This window comes from Triticum dicoccoides, chromosome 4B (genome assembly GCF_002162155.2).
Source record: "Triticum dicoccoides isolate Atlit2015 ecotype Zavitan chromosome 4B, WEW_v2.0, whole genome shotgun sequence".
Lineage (NCBI taxonomy): Eukaryota > Viridiplantae > Streptophyta > Magnoliopsida > Poales > Poaceae > Triticum > Triticum dicoccoides.
The window spans coordinates 527,160,441-527,179,172 of NC_041387.1; the positions used below are offsets into that span (position 1 = coordinate 527,160,441).

The 18,732-nt window shown below is 42.9% G+C and overlaps 1 protein-coding gene across 1 annotated transcript; it reads right to left on the reverse strand.

The window, feature by feature from the left end:
- Window positions 1-2,621: 2,621 nt before the first annotated feature.
- LOC119291245 lies at window positions 2,622-9,310 on the reverse strand. Its single transcript, XM_037569968.1, has 3 exons — window positions 9,075-9,310; window positions 7,701-7,797; window positions 2,622-7,206 (listed from the first exon to the last, which is right to left on the reverse strand). Exon 3 carries the CDS (start codon window positions 7,127-7,129, stop codon window positions 4,613-4,615), a length of 2,517 nt encoding a protein of 838 aa, XP_037425865.1. The 5' UTR covers window positions 7,130-7,206; window positions 7,701-7,797; window positions 9,075-9,310; the 3' UTR covers window positions 2,622-4,612.
- Between the last annotated feature and the right edge of the window lie 9,422 nt (window positions 9,311-18,732).

The window sequence follows — 18,732 nt, forward strand, 5'->3', positions numbered from 1 at the left end:
AGCTGAGTTAAGTCTTTCCACCAGAAGGAGCCACATGCATCATGTGCATGAGGGATGGAGTCACCATAGTAGGAATCCCAAATGAGATGTACCCAAGGGATATCATGCCTGTTGTAAAACTTGTGGAGAAACTTAAGCAGCAAAGCGTCATTCTGTATTTTGAGGTTGACAACTCCCAGTCCACCATTTTTCTTAGGCCTGCAGACCATGTCCCAAGCCGCAAGAGAATTGCTCTTGGTCCCATCCTCGGTCCGTTTTTGCCATAGGCAATGCCTTCTGATCTTGTCTAGTTGGGCCACAATTTTTGGTGGGATGCGAATGGTACCCATAGTGAACATGATAAGAGAGGTTACCAGCGAATTCATTAGAGCAAGTTTCCCCGCGTACGACATTAGAGACATAGCAGCCGTAATGTTTCTTTCTGCTTTGCAAACAAGCGGAGCCAGATCCAGCACGGTCGGACGAGTGGTGCCTAGGGGCAGCCCCAGATATGTGAACGGCATGGAACCCACTGTGCAACCTAACAGCTCAGCCAGTTCTTTGCATTTGTCAGGAGGCGTGTTAATTGGCACAAGTGTGGACTTATGGAAGTTGATTTTGAGCCCTACTGACGTGGCGTAATCCTCCAGAATTTCCTTAATCTTGGTGAGTTGTCGGGTGCAAGCTGGCAGGATGATGAGTGTGTCATCCGCGTATTGGATAACTGGGTAATCCCCGTTAGTGTCACGTTGGATTGGTAAGTCCAGGATATTATTCCGAAGAGCCTCGTTGATTGCAGATTGAAGGAGATCCGCAGCTATAACAAATATCAGAGGCGAGAGGGGGTCACCTTGTCGCACACCGCACTTGCATAGGAAAGAACTTCCTGGAGTACCATTTAGAATGACTGAGGATTTGCCAGAATTGAAGATACTTTGCATCCAGTGGAGCCATTTGTCATTGAAACCCACTTTTTTCATAATGTGGAGCATAGCCGAGTGTTGAATAGTGTCAAAGGCTTTGGCAAAATCAAGTTTCAGTAGGATAATCTCATTTTGCGAGGCTTGACACTGGTGAATATACTCGAAGGCCCACGCTAAGCAGTCATGTATGGATCGACCACGCAAGAACCCGTACTGATTACGGTGGACTATCTGCAAGATGATTTTTTGGAGACGATTGACCAGTAGTTTGGTGATCAGCATAAGGCAACAATTGAGCAAAGTGATTAGGCGGAAGTCATTGACCGTCTCCTGGGAGGCATTCTTTGGTATCAGAGTGATATAACCATAATTTAAGCTTTCAAGATTCAAGTCTCCTCTGTGAAATTCATTGCATAAGTTGTAGAAATCATTTTTAATGATAGGCCAACAAGCTTTCAGAAAGGCTCCATTGAAACCATCCGGGCCCGGGGCTTTGTCCGGGGGCATTTCCTTAATCGCAGCATCAATTTCATGCGTTGCAAACGGGGCAGTGAGGCTATCAAAGTCCACTTGGTGACGGAGCAGAGACGATAGGTTGAGTTTCATGTTAGGTTTCGAGCAAGAACCCAGCCTTTGTTTGAAGGCTTGAAATAAGATAGCTTCTTTACTTGCATGATCCTTGACAACAAACCCATTTTCAGATTTTAGGGTAGCAATGCAGTTTCGTCTGAATCGTTCCGTGGCAACAGCTTGAAAAAATTTCGAGATCGTCGCCAAACTTAATCCAACGGATTGTGCATCTCTTCTTCCAGTACTCCTTTTGGTAACTAAGGAGTCGTAGGAGGTGTTTTTTGAGGATTTTTCTGAAGTTACGCTCAGGGATCGAAAGTGTACGTCGTTCTTCAAGACTATCCAGCTCAAGAAGGGCCTTATTTGAGTTCTCAATGGCAATTTTTAGGCGGGAAATCTTTTTGTTCCAGTGGGATAGGGCGTATCTGACAGCTTTCAGCTTTTGACAAAGGATCGAAGCTGCATTTTTGTCTTTGCCAAATTTTATGGGTTTATTCCAAGCATCCTCCACAGTCTGCATGAAGCCAGGGTGCGCAATCCAGTAGGTTTCAAACCGGAAGATCTTGCTCCGGGGGATTGTGGATTGAATGACCACGGAGCAGGGAATGTGATCAGATACAGGGCGGCCCAAAGGGTTTACCATGGTATTGGGGAAGGATGTCGTCCAGTTGAGCGAGGTAAAGAACCAGTCTAGTTGTTCCAGCAGGGGGTTGATCTGCATGTTCGACCAGGTGTAAGCCCTACCTTTAATAGGAAGTTCAGTTAAGTCTTGCTCACGGATGAAGTTGTTGAAAGTAAACATATCCTGGGCGTTTCCCCCTGGTAGGTTTCGATTGTCAGGCGATCGAATGAAATTGAAATCTCCAAGCAGTAGCCAATCTTCAGTCGGCGGGATTGTCAAGTCAAACAACCATTTAGTGTAAGTATTACGCTGCTCCCCTTGACACGGGCCGTAGATGTTAACCAACGTCCAAGTATGCGCATTTTGAGTGGAAGTGAAGGTGACGCCTAACGCAAATTGTTCCTCAAAGGCGATCGTACCAGAGAAGAGAGCACTATTCCAGATCGTAACAATTCCCCCCGACGCTCCGACAGACGGGATATACGCAAATTTATCAAAGCGTTTCGAACAAATCAACTTGAGAGTGCTAGCATCAAACGTCTGCATTTTAGTCTCTTGAAGACAGATAATCGCACATCCACTAGACTGGATCGCATTAGATAAGGCTAAGCGCTTTTTGTCCGCATTAAGACCACGAATGTTCCAACAAAGTACGTTCCACGACTGCAAAAGAGCCATTAAGCGAAGAAATAAAGCGAGGAATCAAGCTGAGGTTGATGAAGAGGTCCCCGCCGGGTCTTCAGTGAAAGCAGCAACCGTGAGCTCCTCCTCCGGGATAGCACATAGATTTGTGCCAATGGCTTGCATTGTGGCAATGTCAGTTGGAGGAGGGAGATCTTCAGGAGCCATTTGATTTGAAGCAGCAGTTGCAGGACCAGCAGAGACGGCTGTAGGAACAGTGCGCGGTTTTACCTTGGATTTAGAGACCTTGGCTTCAGACAGAGAGGTGGTGCGAAATCCATCATATTTGTTAGTACGAGTGCTGCGACGGAGAGTGGAAGTGTCAATGGGGACTGGCGCCTTTCCTTTGCGTTTATGAGCTGAAGAACCCACCGCACTGATTGTAGTTTCAGAAATGGCACCTGTCGCAATCTGAAGCAGGCCAGTCTGAGTTTCAGAGTGATGTGCAGCCAAGTCCATGAGGTGTGAATCAGTCTCCGAATCAGAACTGAAATTGTTGGTTTGTACCACCACAGTGGCAGAATCCTCAGTTTCAGTCAGCAGCACATGAGAAGCTTCCATGGAGCCCTGTGGCTCCAGCCTGGACTGATCAACAAGTGGTGCCTGGCTGTCAGAAAGTTCATCAATGAGCACTGATGCAGTAGTTGCCGAAGCAAGCAGAGTATTTTGTGAGAATTGAATGCCAGTAGGGCCAGCAGTGACCTGAACTTCAAAGTGCATAACCTCGTGTCTGAATCCAAAACCAGCAGCCCATGGTCCCCTTGTAGCAAGTATAGGCCGGATGGCATTGAAAAGTGCAGTATTGAGTTGCTGTCGGGGAACAGGGTTGGCCAAAAGGATTTCCATGAGGGAATCGCCCTGAGCAGATAGACCAAAGCGCATACCTTGGTCATGAATGTCGACAGAGATGGTAACCACGTCAGCAGCAGCAGATGGAGCCGCCAGAGCAGCAGAAAAGGCTCCTGGAGAAGTCACTGGCATAACAAGCAAGTCGGAGACAGTGGCATCAGAGTCTTCCGAGGATGTATATTCAGAAGATTCAGTAATCGCCTCATGCCATGCTTGCATAGGATTGTCAGTGACATTATTGTCAGGAACCACTCCATGCATAACAGTCAAACCCTGAGAGGCCAGCCAGGCTTGGAAGTTCATTAGGTGGGGTGGCATAGGAGGAGCTGGAGGTTCAGGCCAGGGAGCCCACCCTTGGTTGGGAGCTTCTGCATTGTTGTGATGCACAGGGTGATTGGGGGCAGCATTCTGTACCAGCCAGTTGTGAACTTGCTGCTGGTAAAGTTGTTCAGCAGTGAGTTCAGGCCCGAACTGAGGATGTGGATTGCCATCTGCGGGAGGAGGTTCTTCATTTGGAGGCAGCACATCAGGCAGCAACCCATTCCAGTCACTGCTTCTCAAAATAGTAACCTGGACCGTCCAGCAGTCTCGTGCACCTCCCAACTGCCAAACAATAAAACTCTTGGGCACGAGATTCAGACGGATAACGCGAGCTTTGATGAGCATGTACCGTCTATCCTGGCGAGGATTGTACCAATTGACAAGAGATCCATAACCCCCTAAAGCCTTGGTGATGTAGTAGTCTGTTTGGTAATCGTAAGGAAATCCAAAAAACATCAACCAAATCTCTGGGCCAAATGAGGTAGTGCGTCTGTTAAGAGCTTCATTATGCGGCACAAAGGTGATAAGCAAATCCTCCTCCTCAAGCTCTAGCGGGGTATTGACAGCCGTATCTCTCAAGAAAGAACTTGCAAAACCAAAGATTCCAATACCCAGAGGATAATCACTACATTCAGTGGTAAAAAGATGCGCTTCATGCAGCAAACCTTCAATCGCCGTTCGAACGGCAGCCCGGCGATGCAGAGGAACATATGCGCTTGCTTCCGCAATCGCCAAGAAGTCGTGGTGAGTTACCTGCCTGTGGTGTAGTGGGATTGCTATCCTGGAGAAGTATCACCGTTTCAAAAGCACCAACCAAAGCTTTTACCTTGCTTTTCCTAGACTCCACAAGCTTGCTTGCAGTTTCTTCTATTACATTGTTGAACAGTCCCTGCGCATCCTTCTTGTCTTGTGTATCTTGATGCCTCAGTTTCACTGAAGGAGATTCCAAGTCAGGCTCAGTAGGAACACCATTATTTCTGGTATTCCTCTTATAAATCCTTCTCACTAGCTGACCTTCACCATTTGCAACTTCATTGGCAGCTCTTCTTCTAAATACGAGTCTTCTCGGGCCATTACTGTCTGGTGTGAGTTCTACAATTTTACCCCTTTTAAACTTCAATTTGTAAGGTGTGGTACTAGCATCATCTGGGTGAAGTGATGAGATCCTTTGCAGCCTTTGGCCTTTAGCCTTTGAAGATTCATCATTTGGGTTGATTGCTTCTCCTTCATCTTCTGCATCAAAGTCATCTAATTCAATTAACTCATAATCATATTCTTCATAATTCTCATCATCTGATAGTTCTTCCACTAACTGTTGAGCAACAATCATTGATTTCAGTTCATCCTGTTCAGAGGTGTCATTGTTATGGACACTTGCTAACTCATCGGTTTGTAGATTAGAATCAATTGGCACAGGCTCTGATTGCTCCAGAAGTTCACCATCGGATGAAGTTTCTAAAATTGATTGGCAATGAGATGTACTATTAATATTCCCAACATCGTCAATTTCAGCAGCCTCGACATTTTCAGCTACATTTCCTGTAGTGCAATCGAGGCAATACTCAGGATCCTCAGCATGTTTTTCATCAACTGCCCACAGTTCTGGAGGTCCTTGAAGGTCTTCATGAGCACCCATGTCCTCCTTATTTTCAGTGATTACAGACTCCACACTAGCACTGACTTTCACTCGATCAGCTTCCATTCCCGAGCTACTTTCAGTTAATGCAGAATCATATACATCTGCATTTTGCACAGCTGTTAATTGTTTGGGTAGCTGGCAGAGAGCTGCATCATCTGTTCGGATGTCTTCATCCGTTGAAGCTCGACCATTAGTGGAATTTTTCTCTGGTTGCATATGCTCTAGATCCGGTTTACTGAGCATAGTCTTGAGTTCTTGATTATCAAATGATAGCTGCAATTCAGCAGCAACGGGGAGTTCAGAGACCAATGGTTCACTCACTTCATTACTTTCCACCACACCATCCTCTAAACTGAATCTACTTGTTTCTTTTGGTGCTGGTTGAGATTCTTCTACATATTCTGTGGCATGTGAAGACATTTCTGCTAGCGCTGACTCCACAAGATGGCCTGTAATAGATGAACCTTGCACATCATCTTCATCTGTTTCAACAGAAGCAGTCAACTCAGACTGGACAGAAGACGATATTTCAGACATATCCAAGCCATCCTCTGAACCGATTCTGCTTTCTTCTTTTGGTGCTGTTTCAGATATGTCTCCATATTCTGTGGCATCTGGAAACAGCTCCACTACTGTTGACTCCACATCACCTTCTTGTAATTCAACAGATGCAATAAACTCATCTTCAATGGAGAATGGTGTTCTGGGCACATCTGAGCGTTCCTTGCAATTGATACTTGCATTGCTGGACCTCATAGTTTTACCAGTATTGCTTGTACGCTTGCCAGTAATAATTGCTGGTGAAGAAGGAACCTTTCCTTTCAGAGTACTTTTATCTCTTGAAGATACAAGATTATTAGAAGCCTGAGATGACACAGGAACTTTCTTAATCAAGTTCAGTTTAGTAGGAAGTGAAGCTGGTTTCTTAACTAACGGTTGCTTGAGAGTAGTGGCCTTCTCCACAGTTCTAGCTTTTTCCTGCAGTGTCTTCTCTGGCAACTTTGAACCCTTGACTGGCATTGCTGCTTTTTTATCAAAATTGGGTACTCCACTGGAATACCTTGGATTAGCCAAAGTCCTCTGGGTAACCATTGGATGTTTCTTTCTGCCATCAGAGTTCACGTTTTTATGATCTGCTGATGAAGCGATGCGTGGAACCAAGTGTTCTGATGATGCAGCGCCTCTTAAATTTTCTGATTTTATCTTGTTAACAACACGATCAGCTTCACCCAGTGATATACTCGACTTGACTAGTGAAATATTTCTTCTGTTCCTGACATCCTTGGGTGCATCTAAGATAACTGACCCATGCAGTGTCAAATTATTTGAATGAGTTGGAAGTTTCTTTCTTCTCCCCCCTGAAAGCAGAAGCTTTTCTTCAGAAGGATTCCTGTGTCCATGCTTGCATAAATCATGACATGAGCCTGTAGAAGGTCTTAGATAGCGTGATACCGTCTTCTCATTCTTTTTCGAATCTGAAGCTGAAGCTGAACTCGTAGGAGTGGTGGTACCAAATGAATTTCTTCTTTCCAAAACTTTGGACATTGAGGCCTTCCAGTAGCTGAGATAATGCTTGTCTCAGCTGAGTGTTATTCCTTTTGAATTGGAGAATATCTAAAATGCTGTAACAAAGAGCATGTGTTATTAATCAGAACTTGCATAACCACAGAAAAAAAGGTAATTTTAAACAAAAATAGTTAGCATCACAGAACTGTACCGGTTTCAATCACTTAAATAACCACACAAATTTGAGATACCTGACCTGAATCTTATCTGTGAACACTGCACGCTCTAGAGTAAGGCAGTATGCATCATCTTAAATTACAGTTATGGTCACCTGAATAGCATGTGTGCGATTTGATCCCAACTGCTTACTGGCAGGGAACTTTTTTGCATGCAAAAAACATGTTGCACCTCATCCTAGTTATTAACTTTCAAAAGAATTTATAGTGTGACAATTGATATGCTGCTGCTGTTGTTGGGGGCAAACAGTATCATAACAAGGCAAATGGAAATTCTTCCTACAAGGTTGAAGTGCTTGAAGCCAAACTGAAAGATTAAAGAAAAAAAGTCTTAAGCACAACCTAGATAAAACGCCGTCACATGAGTAGCATACCTCCCAAAAGAAGATATCGAGAAGTTCGATGTTCACACCTCTGACAACAATTATTGAAGAGTGTATCCAAATCTGATTCCCGAGAAAAATAATAGGCCTGAAAGTGCAAGGGGATAAGGTCATTTTGGCATCAATAATGTCAATATCCACTATTCACATATTAATTGAGGATAAAGAACAATAAAGTGCCCATCCTCGCAACTAGCTTGCACTATCATTTATTTCTTCACCAACTGTTATTGTACCTGCTGCACTACTGATTTTTTTTTTATAAAAATTGAAAGAAAAAAGGACGATCATAAAGATATTGACAAGCTCTTCACGACTGAAATGATGGAAATGGAACAGACAAGTGGATGACATAACACCTATTTCTTTGATATAACAGAAGGGAAATCAAGACTTCACGAGTTCAACCGTCCATGTCTAGCACTAGCACAAAATAGTTGATCCAACTACCCCTGTCTTACCTGATATTGAATAAATCCAAAAATACTAATGACAGTACAGTATACAAGAGCAGAAGTGAAAACCAAAAAGTCCATACGCAATGGTTATATAAATCTTGCTGTATCTTATTCTTAAGCTACCCTCCAAGACCCCTCCCTATGTTTCCAAGGAAATAAAATCCTCCAGGATCCCACTTCCCATCAAACGTTCAGCACCCAATTACTGATCATTAACAGCAACAGGACCAGCTTTTTTCTAGCCAAGCTGTCATAGATCCAACAGTTCCACCCCACAGTTTTCCAGCTAGGAACTGCGAGGACAAAAAAGCACAAGCTGCCAACCAAAACCCCTACGGAGACAGGAGAAACCTACGCTGGTCAAGCTCAAAGGTGGCTGACAGTCTGACACCTTTTCGACGGAATGCTCTAATCTTGCAGTTGACAGTGAGATTATTGAGTTACTAATCAGACCATTGGAGCAGAACATTTCACGCGAAATTTAGGAACACGTCAACACAGGCAACTTGATTGGGAACTTTGGGCAGAATAAATGTAACCAGCGAATTTTAACAGGCTATTTTTATTCTCTGTGCTGGAAGAAAACACAGCTTTTGCAGGTTCCCAATGTAATCATTGGGGGAAGAGCTGAAACGGGGACAGAAAGATCAACAGACCGGTCAATGCAGCGATTGCACGTCGAAATTCCATAGTTTTCTGCATCGTATTCTCTCGCATGCAAAAATCTCGCCTTCCGCAGTAGGCAGTAGTAGTACACACTTTACCTCGACCGAGTACCTAAACCAACCCCGACGCATCGCTGAATCCAAAGAAACGCTCCCGGCGGGTGAATCGCGCAAATCAAAACCCCACCCAACGAAAGCAAGGATCCGCACCGAGAAAATCGTGGCGGCAAGATCATCCATACCTTGGGCTTCGGGAGACAGAGGCCCCGATCGGAGCCTCCCTCTCCGCTGCGAGCGCGAAGGCGACCGAAGCGGGAGCGGCAGCGGGGGAGGAAGGAGGAGGAGGTGGTGGTGGCGGCGACGCAGGCAGCTGGGCTGGGGCTGGGCAGGCGGGCTCCCCCTTCTCCTTCTCGAGGAAGGAAGTCGTGCGCGCAACAACCAAAAGAGAGAGAGAGGGAGGGAGGAGAAATGCGTAAACCGTCTGTTTCACTGCTGCACGTAGCGTATCGTCTTCGCGGCGTTTTCCGCAACGCCTGTGCTGTTTTGCTGCCTGCCTTCCCCGCAGATCTGGTGCGGGGCCCGGTTACAAGCAGGGTGACAGAAGGTTTTTAGCAAAGACTAGTCAATGTGGACGTTAATTTGGAAGTATATTAAATGCATGCGGATATTAAATAGGATATTATTTGTGTGTTATTACGTGATTAGCATGCGGATATTAAGTAGGATATTATTTGTGTGTTATTATGTGATTAGCACTATATTGGCATGAAATTAACTGCACGCTAAACGTGTTGAGCGCTCGACATTGAAGCAGTGTAGGTTGTTGGATTGACATGATTTAATGGCCAAATTAATTCGATCTGCCCCTTTGGGTCTTTTTATATTGGTGTAGATATAGATACCGGATATCGTCGGGGCCAAAAACGTTGTACAACCAAACCCTTCAAAATCACTTCATATGTCCAGCCTGTCTCGCACATCTCAAACCCAGCCCATCACATACGGGACGGATATCGGTACGCCCGTACGTGCTCGTGCCCGTACCCGTTCGTCACCAAAAGTGCAAACCTCTAGCCCCCCCCCCTCTCGTTTCCTACAGTCTGCGTCGCCACAGCTTCCCTATCCTCGTCCCCTTCCGCTTCGACCCCACCGGCCTCCCTTGTCCGTCAAAAGGTTACGTATTACAAACTGCTGAAGTCGGAGCACCAGGTAGAGATAGTAGCCGAGATGCGCATCACCGGTGCACGTCGCGCCACTCACATTGCGGAGGAGGAGGATGTAACTGGCGGAGGAGAAAGCCGTCATGTAGGAGGAGGCGGACATGGAGGAGGTGGAGGAAAAGTTCCACCTCGCCCAAGCCGGGAGGCGCATTCAGAGGCCGAGCACGCGGTTGCTACCACCTTCGCGACACTTGTCGCCGATCTCGTCCTTGTGGCCGAAAACCAGGCCATCCTAGAGTTGCTCCAGTCCGAGTGGGAGATGGCGTCGAACCACTCACATCCGCAATGTGAGGCGGGAGCAACTGTTCGTGGAGGAGGAGTGATACGTCTCCAACGTATCTACTTTCCCAAACACTTTTGCCCTTGTTTTGGACTCTAACTTGCATGATTTGAATGAAATTAACCCGGACTGACACTGTTTTCAGTAGAACTGCCATGCTGTTGTTTATTGTGCATAAAACAAAAGTTCTCGGAATGACCTGAAAATCCACGGAGATAACTTTTAAAAAATATAAAAAATACTGGCGAAAGAATCAAGGCCAGGGCCCCACACCCTATCCACGATGGTGGGGGGCGCGCCCTCCCCCCTGGGCGCGGCCCCTGTCTCGTGGGCCACCTGATGCTCCACCGACCTCAACTCCAACTCCATATATTCCGTTTCGCGGAGAGAAAGTTTCATCGCGTTTTACGATACGGAGCCGCCACCAAGCCCTAATCTCTCTCGGGAGGGCTGATCTGGAGTCCGTTCGGGGCTCCGGAGAGGGGGATTCATCGTTGTGGTCATCATCAACCATCCTCCATCACCAATTTCATGATGCTCACCGCCGTGCGTGAGTAATTCCATCGTAGGCTTGCTGGACAGTGATGGGTTGGATGAGATTTACCATGTAATCAAGTTAGTTTTGTTAGGGTTTGATCCCTAGTATCCACTATGTTCTGAGATTGATGTTGCTATGACTTTGCTATGCTTAATGTTTGTCACTAGGGCCCGAGTGCCATGATTTCAGATCTGAACCTATTATGTTTTCATGAATATATGTGAGTTCTTGATCCTATCTTACAAGTCTATAATCACCTATTATGTGTTATGATCCGACAACCCCAAATTGACAATAATCGGGATACTTCTCGGTGATGACCGTAGTTTGAGGAGTTCATGTATTCACTATGTATTAATGCTTTGGTCCGGTTCTCTATTAAAAAAAGTCCTTAATATCCCTTAGTTTCCACTAGGAACCCACTGCCACGGGAGGGTAGGACAAAAGATATCATGCAAGTTCTTTTCCATAAGCACGTATGACTATATTCGGAATACATGCCTAATTACATTGATGAATTGGAGCTAGTTCTGTGTCACCCTATGTTAGAGCTATTACATGAGGAATCGCATCCGACAAAATTATCCATCGCTGATCCAATGCCTACGAGCTTTTCACGTATTGTGCTTTGCTTATTTACTTTTCCGTCGCTACTGTTACAATTACTACAAAACTGCTATCTTTACTTTTGCCATTGTTACCATTACTATCATATTACTTTGCTACTGAATACTTTGCTGCAGATACTAAGTTATCCAGGTGTGGTTGAATTGACAACTCAACTGCTAATACTTAAGAATATTCTTTGGCTCCCCTTGTGTCGAATCAATAAATTTGGGTTGAATACTCTACCCTCAAAAGCTGTTGCGATCCCCTACACTTGTGGATTATCAAGACTATTTTCTGGTGCCGTTGCCGGGGAGCATACCTCTATTCTTTGAGTCACTTGGGATTTATATCTGTTCATCACTATGAGGAACTTGAAAGACGAAAGAACTAATATTTTTCCCTCAACTACGAGGGGAGGTAAGGAACTGCCATCTAGCTCTGCACTAGATTCTCCTTCTGTTTTGAGTAAGCTTGCGACACCTAAACCTGCTACTGCTATGAATTCTGATATGTCGCATGTTATTGATGATGCCACTTCTGCTATACATGATACTTATGATGAAACTATTTCTGTGCATGATACTACTTTGCCATTAGGTGAATTTCTTGATGACCAACTTGCTAGGGTTAGAGAGAATGAAATTATTGAAGATGCTATTATTGATGATAGTGATGATGAAAGTTCTCCCCCTGATTATGTTATGGATGAGGAAGCTGCTAGAGCTATCTTTGCTTGCAAATATAGATATGATCTTAAGAAGTTATTAGCTAAATGGAAGCAGCAATCTCTTAATGCTAAAGTGAAACCTGACCCCGCTTTTGCTACTTCACCTATCTGTGTTACTGATAAGGATTATGAATTCTCTGTTGATCCTAAAATAATTACTTTGGTTGAATCTGATCCTTTTTATGGCTATGAATCTGAAACTGTTGTGGCACATCTTACCAAGTTCAATGATATAGCCACCCTGTTTACTAATGATGAGAAATCTCGCTATTATTATATCCTTAAGGTATTTCTGTTCTCATTAAAGGGTGATGCTAAAACTTGGTTTAATTCTCTTGATCCTGGTTGTGTGCATAGTCCTCAGGATATGATTTATTACTTCTGTGCTAAATATTTCCCTGCTCATAAGAAACAAGTTGTCTTGCGGGAAATATATAATTTTGTGCAAATCAAAGAAAAGAGTCTCCCACAAGCTTGGGGGATGCTTCTCCGATTACTTAATGCTTTGCCTGATCATCCTCTTAAGAAAAATGAAATACTTGATATCTTTTATAATGGACTAACCGATGCTTCCAAGGACTACTTGGATAGTTGTGCTGGTTGTGTTTTCAGGGAAAGAACAATCGACCAAGCTGAATTACTATTGAATAATATGTTGACTAATGAAAATAATTGGACTCTTCCTGAACCAATTCCCAAGGCAATTCCTGAGTCAATTGAGCCAACTCCTAAGCCTATTCCTAAACCTACTCCGAAGAAGAGGGGCGTTCTATTTCTCAGTCCTGAAGATATGCAAGAGACAAAGAAATCAATGAAAGAAAAAGGTATTAAAGCTGAAGGTGTTAAGAATTTACCTCCTATTGAAAAAATACATGGTCTTAATTTAGCGCATGTTGAAGAACCACATTGTCTTGATAACCCGACACAAGTAGTAAAGGTAAATTCTCTCTATAGATATGATAAAGTTGATATTCCGTCTACTAAATTTCATAGCCCATGCTTAGATGAATTTGATGACTTTATGGCTAGGCAAGAAAGTTTTAATGCTTATGTTGGTAGAGAATTAAAGAATAATGCTTTCGAGATGGGACGCTTGAGTGATTATATGGCTAGAGTTAAAGGTGAACTTAAACTCATTAGCAAATATGCTTCTATGGTTACCACTCAAGCTGAGCAAGTACTTAAAGTACAAAGTGATTTGCTTGATGAATTAAATAATAAACATGACTTTGTTGTTAGAGTGGCTACTAGAACTGGTAGAATGACTCAGGAACCTTTGTATCCTGAAGGCCACCCTAAGAGAATCGAGTAGGATTCTCAGAGAAATAATTTAGAGGCGCCTAGTTCTTCTACAAAGAAGAAAAAGAAAAATGATAGGACTTTGCATGCTTCTAGTGAACCTGTTGTAGACGCACTTGAGAATCCTAATGATATTTCTATTTCTAATGCTGAAACACAATCAGGTGATGAACATGAACCTAGTAATAATGTTAATGATAATGTTCATGTTGATGCTCAACCTAGCAAAAATAATGATGTAGAGATTGAACCTGCTGTTGATCTTGATAACCCACAATCAAAGAATCAACGTTATGATAAGAGAGATTTTGTTGCTAGGAAGCACAGTAAAGAAAGAGAACCATGGGTTCAGAAACCCATGCCCTCTCCTCCTAAACCATCCAAGACAAAGGATGATGAGGATTTTGAGCGCTTTGCTGAAATGATTAGACCTATCTTCTTACGTGTGCGCTTAACTCATATACTTAAATTAAATCCTTATGCTAAGTATATGAAGGATATCATTACAAATAAAAGAAAGATATCAGAAGCTGAAATTTCCACCATGCTTGATAATTTCACTTTTAAGGGTGGAATACCAAAGAAACTTGGAGATCCAGGGGTACCAACTATACCATGCTCCATTAAAAGAAACCATGTTAAAACTGCTTTTATGTGATCTTGGAGCCGGTGTTAGTGTTATGCCTCTCTCTTTATATCGTAGACTTGAATTGAATAAGTTGACACCTACTGAAATATCTTTGCAAATGGCTGATAAATCAACTGCTATACCTGTTGGCATTTGTGAGGATGTGCCTGTTGTGGTTGCAAATGTCACTATCTTAACGGACTTTCTTATTCTTGATATTCCCGAGGATGATAGTATGTCGATTATCCTTGGTAGACCCTTTTTGAATACTGCAGGGGTTGTTATTGATTGCAACAAAGGCAATGTCACTTTTCATGTTAATGGTAATGAGCATACGGTACACTTTCCGAGGAAACAATCTCAAGTTCATAGCATCAATTCTATTGAAAAAATTCCAACTATCATTATTGGAGGTTTTGAATTTCCTCTTCCTACTGTCAAGAAAAATTATGATATTCTTATTGTTGGGGACGTTCATATCCCCATTGAGGTAACTTAGTGTTATTCGAAATTTCTTCGGTTCCGTGTTATTCCGAATGAGTTTGTTAACAAGACTTGATCAACCTTGTTAGTGGATTCATTTTGATGATCATGAGATGGATGAAACTAGAAGGCACAACCTTCTGTACCCTCTTTTTACTTTCTGTTATTTAGAATAAATAAAGCAAAAATAATATTATCTGTCTATTTTCCGAATTATCCGTGCAATAAAAAAATATCCCGAAAATAAACGTGCTCCAAATGCCCTGCAAATTTAGTATGATTTTTTATGGAATATTTGAGGATTTTAGGCACTGAAAACACTGTAGGGGGGGGGGCAAGCACCTGGCCACGAGGGTGGAGGGTGCACCCACACCCCCTGGGCGCACCCCTGATACGTCTCCAACGTATCTATAATTTTTCATTGTTCCATGCTATTATATTACCCCTTTTGGATGTTTATGGGCTTTATTTTACACATTTATATCATTTTTAGGACTAACCTACTAACCGGAGGCCCAGCCCGTATTGCTGTTTTTTTGCCTATTTCAGTATTTCGAAGAAAAGGAATATCAAACGGAGTCCAAACGGAATGAAACCTTCGGGAGCGTGATTTTTGGAACGAACGTGATCTAGAGGACTTGGAGTGCAAGTCAAGAAGCAGCCGAGGCCTCCATGAGATAGGAGGGCGCCCCCCCCCCCTATAGGGCGCGCCCCCTGTCTCGTGGGCCCCTCGGGCAGCCACCGACGTACTTCTTCCTCCTATATAAGCCTACGTACCCCGAAAACATCGAGGGAGCCAACGAAACACAATATCCACCGCCGTAACCTTCTGTATCCGCGAGATCCCATCTTGGAGCCTTCGCCGGCGCTCCGCCAGAGGGGGATCAACCACAGAGGGCTTCTACATCAACACAATAGCCCCTCCGATGAGTTGTGAGTAGTTTACCACAGACCTACGGGTCCATAGTTATTAGCTAGATGGCTTCTTCTCTCTTTTTGGATCTCAATACAATGTTCTCCCCCTCTCTTGTGGAGATCTATTCAAAGTAAACTCTTTTTATGGTGTGTTTGTCGAGATCCGATGAATTGTGGGTTTATGATCAAGTTTACCTACGAATAATATTTGAATCTCCTCTGAATTCTTTTATGTATGATTGAGTTATCTTTGCAAGTCTCTTCGAATTATTAGTTTGGTTTGGCCTACTAGATTGATCTTTCTTGCCATGGGATAAGTGCTTAGCTTTGAGTTCAATCTTGCGGTGTCCTTTCCCAGTGACAGCAGGGGCAGCAAGGCACGTATTGTATTGTTGCCATCGAGGATAAAAAGATGGGGTTTATATCATATTGCTTGAGTTTATCCCTCTACATCATGTCATCTTCTTGCTTAATGTGTTACTCTGTTCTTTATGAACTTAATACTCTAGATGCAGGCAGGAGTCGGTCGATGTGTGGAGTAATAGTAGTAGATGCAGGCAGGAGTCGGTCTACTTGTTGCGGATGTGATGCCTATATACATGATCATGCCTAGATAATCTCATAATTATTCGCTTTTCTATCAATTGCTCGACAGTAATTTGTTCACCCACCGTAATACTTATGCTGTCTTGAGAGAAGCCGCTAGTGAAACCTATGGCCCCCGGGTCTATCTCTTATCATATTTGCTTCCAATCTACTTTTGTTTGCATCTTTACTTTTTGCATCTATATTATAAAATACCAAAAATATATTTATCTTATCATACTATCTCTATTAGATTTCACTTTCGCAAGTGGCCGTGAAGGGATTGACAACCCCTTTATTGCGTTGGTTGCGAGTTCTTTGTTTATTTGTGTAGGCGCGTGGGACTTTTGAGGAGCCTCCTACTGGATTGATACCTTGGTTCTCAAAAACTGAGGGAAATACTTATGCTACTATTGCTGCATCACCCTTTCCTCTTCAAGGAAAACCAACGCAAGCTCAAGACGTAGCAAGAAGGATTTCTGGCGCCGTTGCCGGGGAGGTCTTTGCTCAAGTCAAGACATACCAAGTACCCATCACAAACCCATCTCCCTCGCATTTACATTATTTGCCATTTGCCTCTCGTTTTCCTCTCCCCACTTCACCCTTGCCGTTTTATTCGCCCTCTCTTTCCCAATCTCCTCTTCTTTCTTTCACTTGCCTTTTTCTGTTTGCTTGTGTGTTGGATTACTTGTTGCCATGGCACAAGATAATACCAAATTGTGTGATTTCTCGAATGCCAATAATAATGATTTCCTTAGTACTCCGATTGCTCCTCTTAATGATGTTGAGTCTTGTGAAATCAATACTGCTTTGTTGAATCTTGTTATGAAAGATCAATTCGCCGGCCTTCCTAGTGAAGATGCCGCTACTCATCTAAACAACTTTGTGGATTTGTGTGATATGCAAAAGAAGAAAGATACGGATAACGATATTGTTAAATTGAAGTTATTTCCATTTTCACTTAGAGATCGTGCTAAAGTTTGGTTTTCGTCTTTGCCTAAAAATAGTATTGATTCTTGGAACAAGTGCAAAGATGCTTTTATCTCTAAGTATTTTCCGCCCGCTAAGATTATCACCCTTAGGAACGATATTATGAATTTTAAACAACTTGATCATGAGCATGTTGCCCAATCTTGGGAAAGAATGAAATTGATGATTGGCAATTGCCCTACTCATGGTTTGAATTTATGGATGACCATACAAATTTTTTATGCCGGTTTGAACTTTGCTTCTAGAAATCTCTTAGATTCGGCCGCGGGAGGTACGTTTATGGAAATCACGTTAGGAGATGCTACAAAACTTCTTGATAATATTATGGCTAATTATTCTCAATGGCACACCAAAAGATCTTCTAGTAAAAAAGTGCATGCTATAGAAGAAATCAATGTTTTGAGTGGAAAGATGGATGAACTTATGAAATTATTTGCTACTAAAAATACTCCTCTTGATCCCAATGACATGCCTTTGTCTACTTTGATTGATAATAATAATGAATCTATGGATGTGAATTTTCTTGGTAGGAATAGTTTTGGAAACAATGCTTATAGAGGAAACTTTAATTCTAGACCGTTCCCTAGTAATTCCTCTAATAATTATGGAAATTCCTACAATAATCCTTATGGTAATTTTAATAAGATGCCCTCTGATTTTGAGAATAGTGTGAAAGAATTTATGATTTCTCAAAAGAATTTTAATGCTTTGCTTGAAAAAAAATTGCTCAAAGTTGATGATTTGGCTAGGAACGTGGATAGACTTTCACTTGATGTTGATTCTCTTAAACTTAGATCTTCTCCTCCTAAGCATGATATCAATGAGTCTCTCAAAGCTATGAGAATTTCCATTGATGAGTGCAACGAAAGAACTGCTAGATTGCGTGCTAAGAAAGATTGCTTTGTAAAGGCGTGTTCTTCTAGTTTCCATGAAAATAATGATGAATATCTTAAAGTTATTGCTGCGTCTCCTATTAGATCTATGTTTTGCAATACGAATCTCTACTCCTAATGGAGCAGTTGGTAGTCTCGCTTCCAGGGTTTTTTCGTCCCACCACTTTCGTCCGGTTTTTTTTGTAGGTTAACCGTCGTAGATTTTTTTCGATGCTGGTTTCTTATTCACCGGTTTATTTACCCCTCAGCTCTTTCCTTGCAAATCAGCACTTTCCAAACGTGCACGCAATCACGGATCTAAATTTACTAACTTATCCAAATCAATCGATACCTTCCATTATTGCAAATTTCTTTAGGAAACAAATAATAGATTTTAAGGAAACAAATAAAAGATTTTAAAGACGCATCATACTTTACTAACAATCACTAAAAATCAAATCTAAATTAATTAACCTTACCTTAAATCACTCAATCACTTTAATTAGAAAACACTTTCTTTCCTAACTGCACCCCGCTTAGTGTGCACATAACAATCCGAAGTAATTAGAGTCACATGATTGAATCCATTTATTTAGAGCGACATGATTGCGTTCCGGGATGGAGGCCATGATTTCGTCGAGGTCGTTGCTGCCTCCTACACTCAGGGTGTGTCGCCAAGATCGAGGCGAGCATGAGGAGCTGTGGCCACCGCCATGGTCACCCCATCGCAGGGGATGGAGCACGCCGCCGGCCT

What these genes read in the sequence shown, in the direction of transcription:
- LOC119291245 (XM_037569968.1), bottom strand. Translation starts at nt 7,129, where the DNA reads ATGTCCAAAGTTTTGGAAAGAAGAAATTCATTTGGTACCACCACTCCT.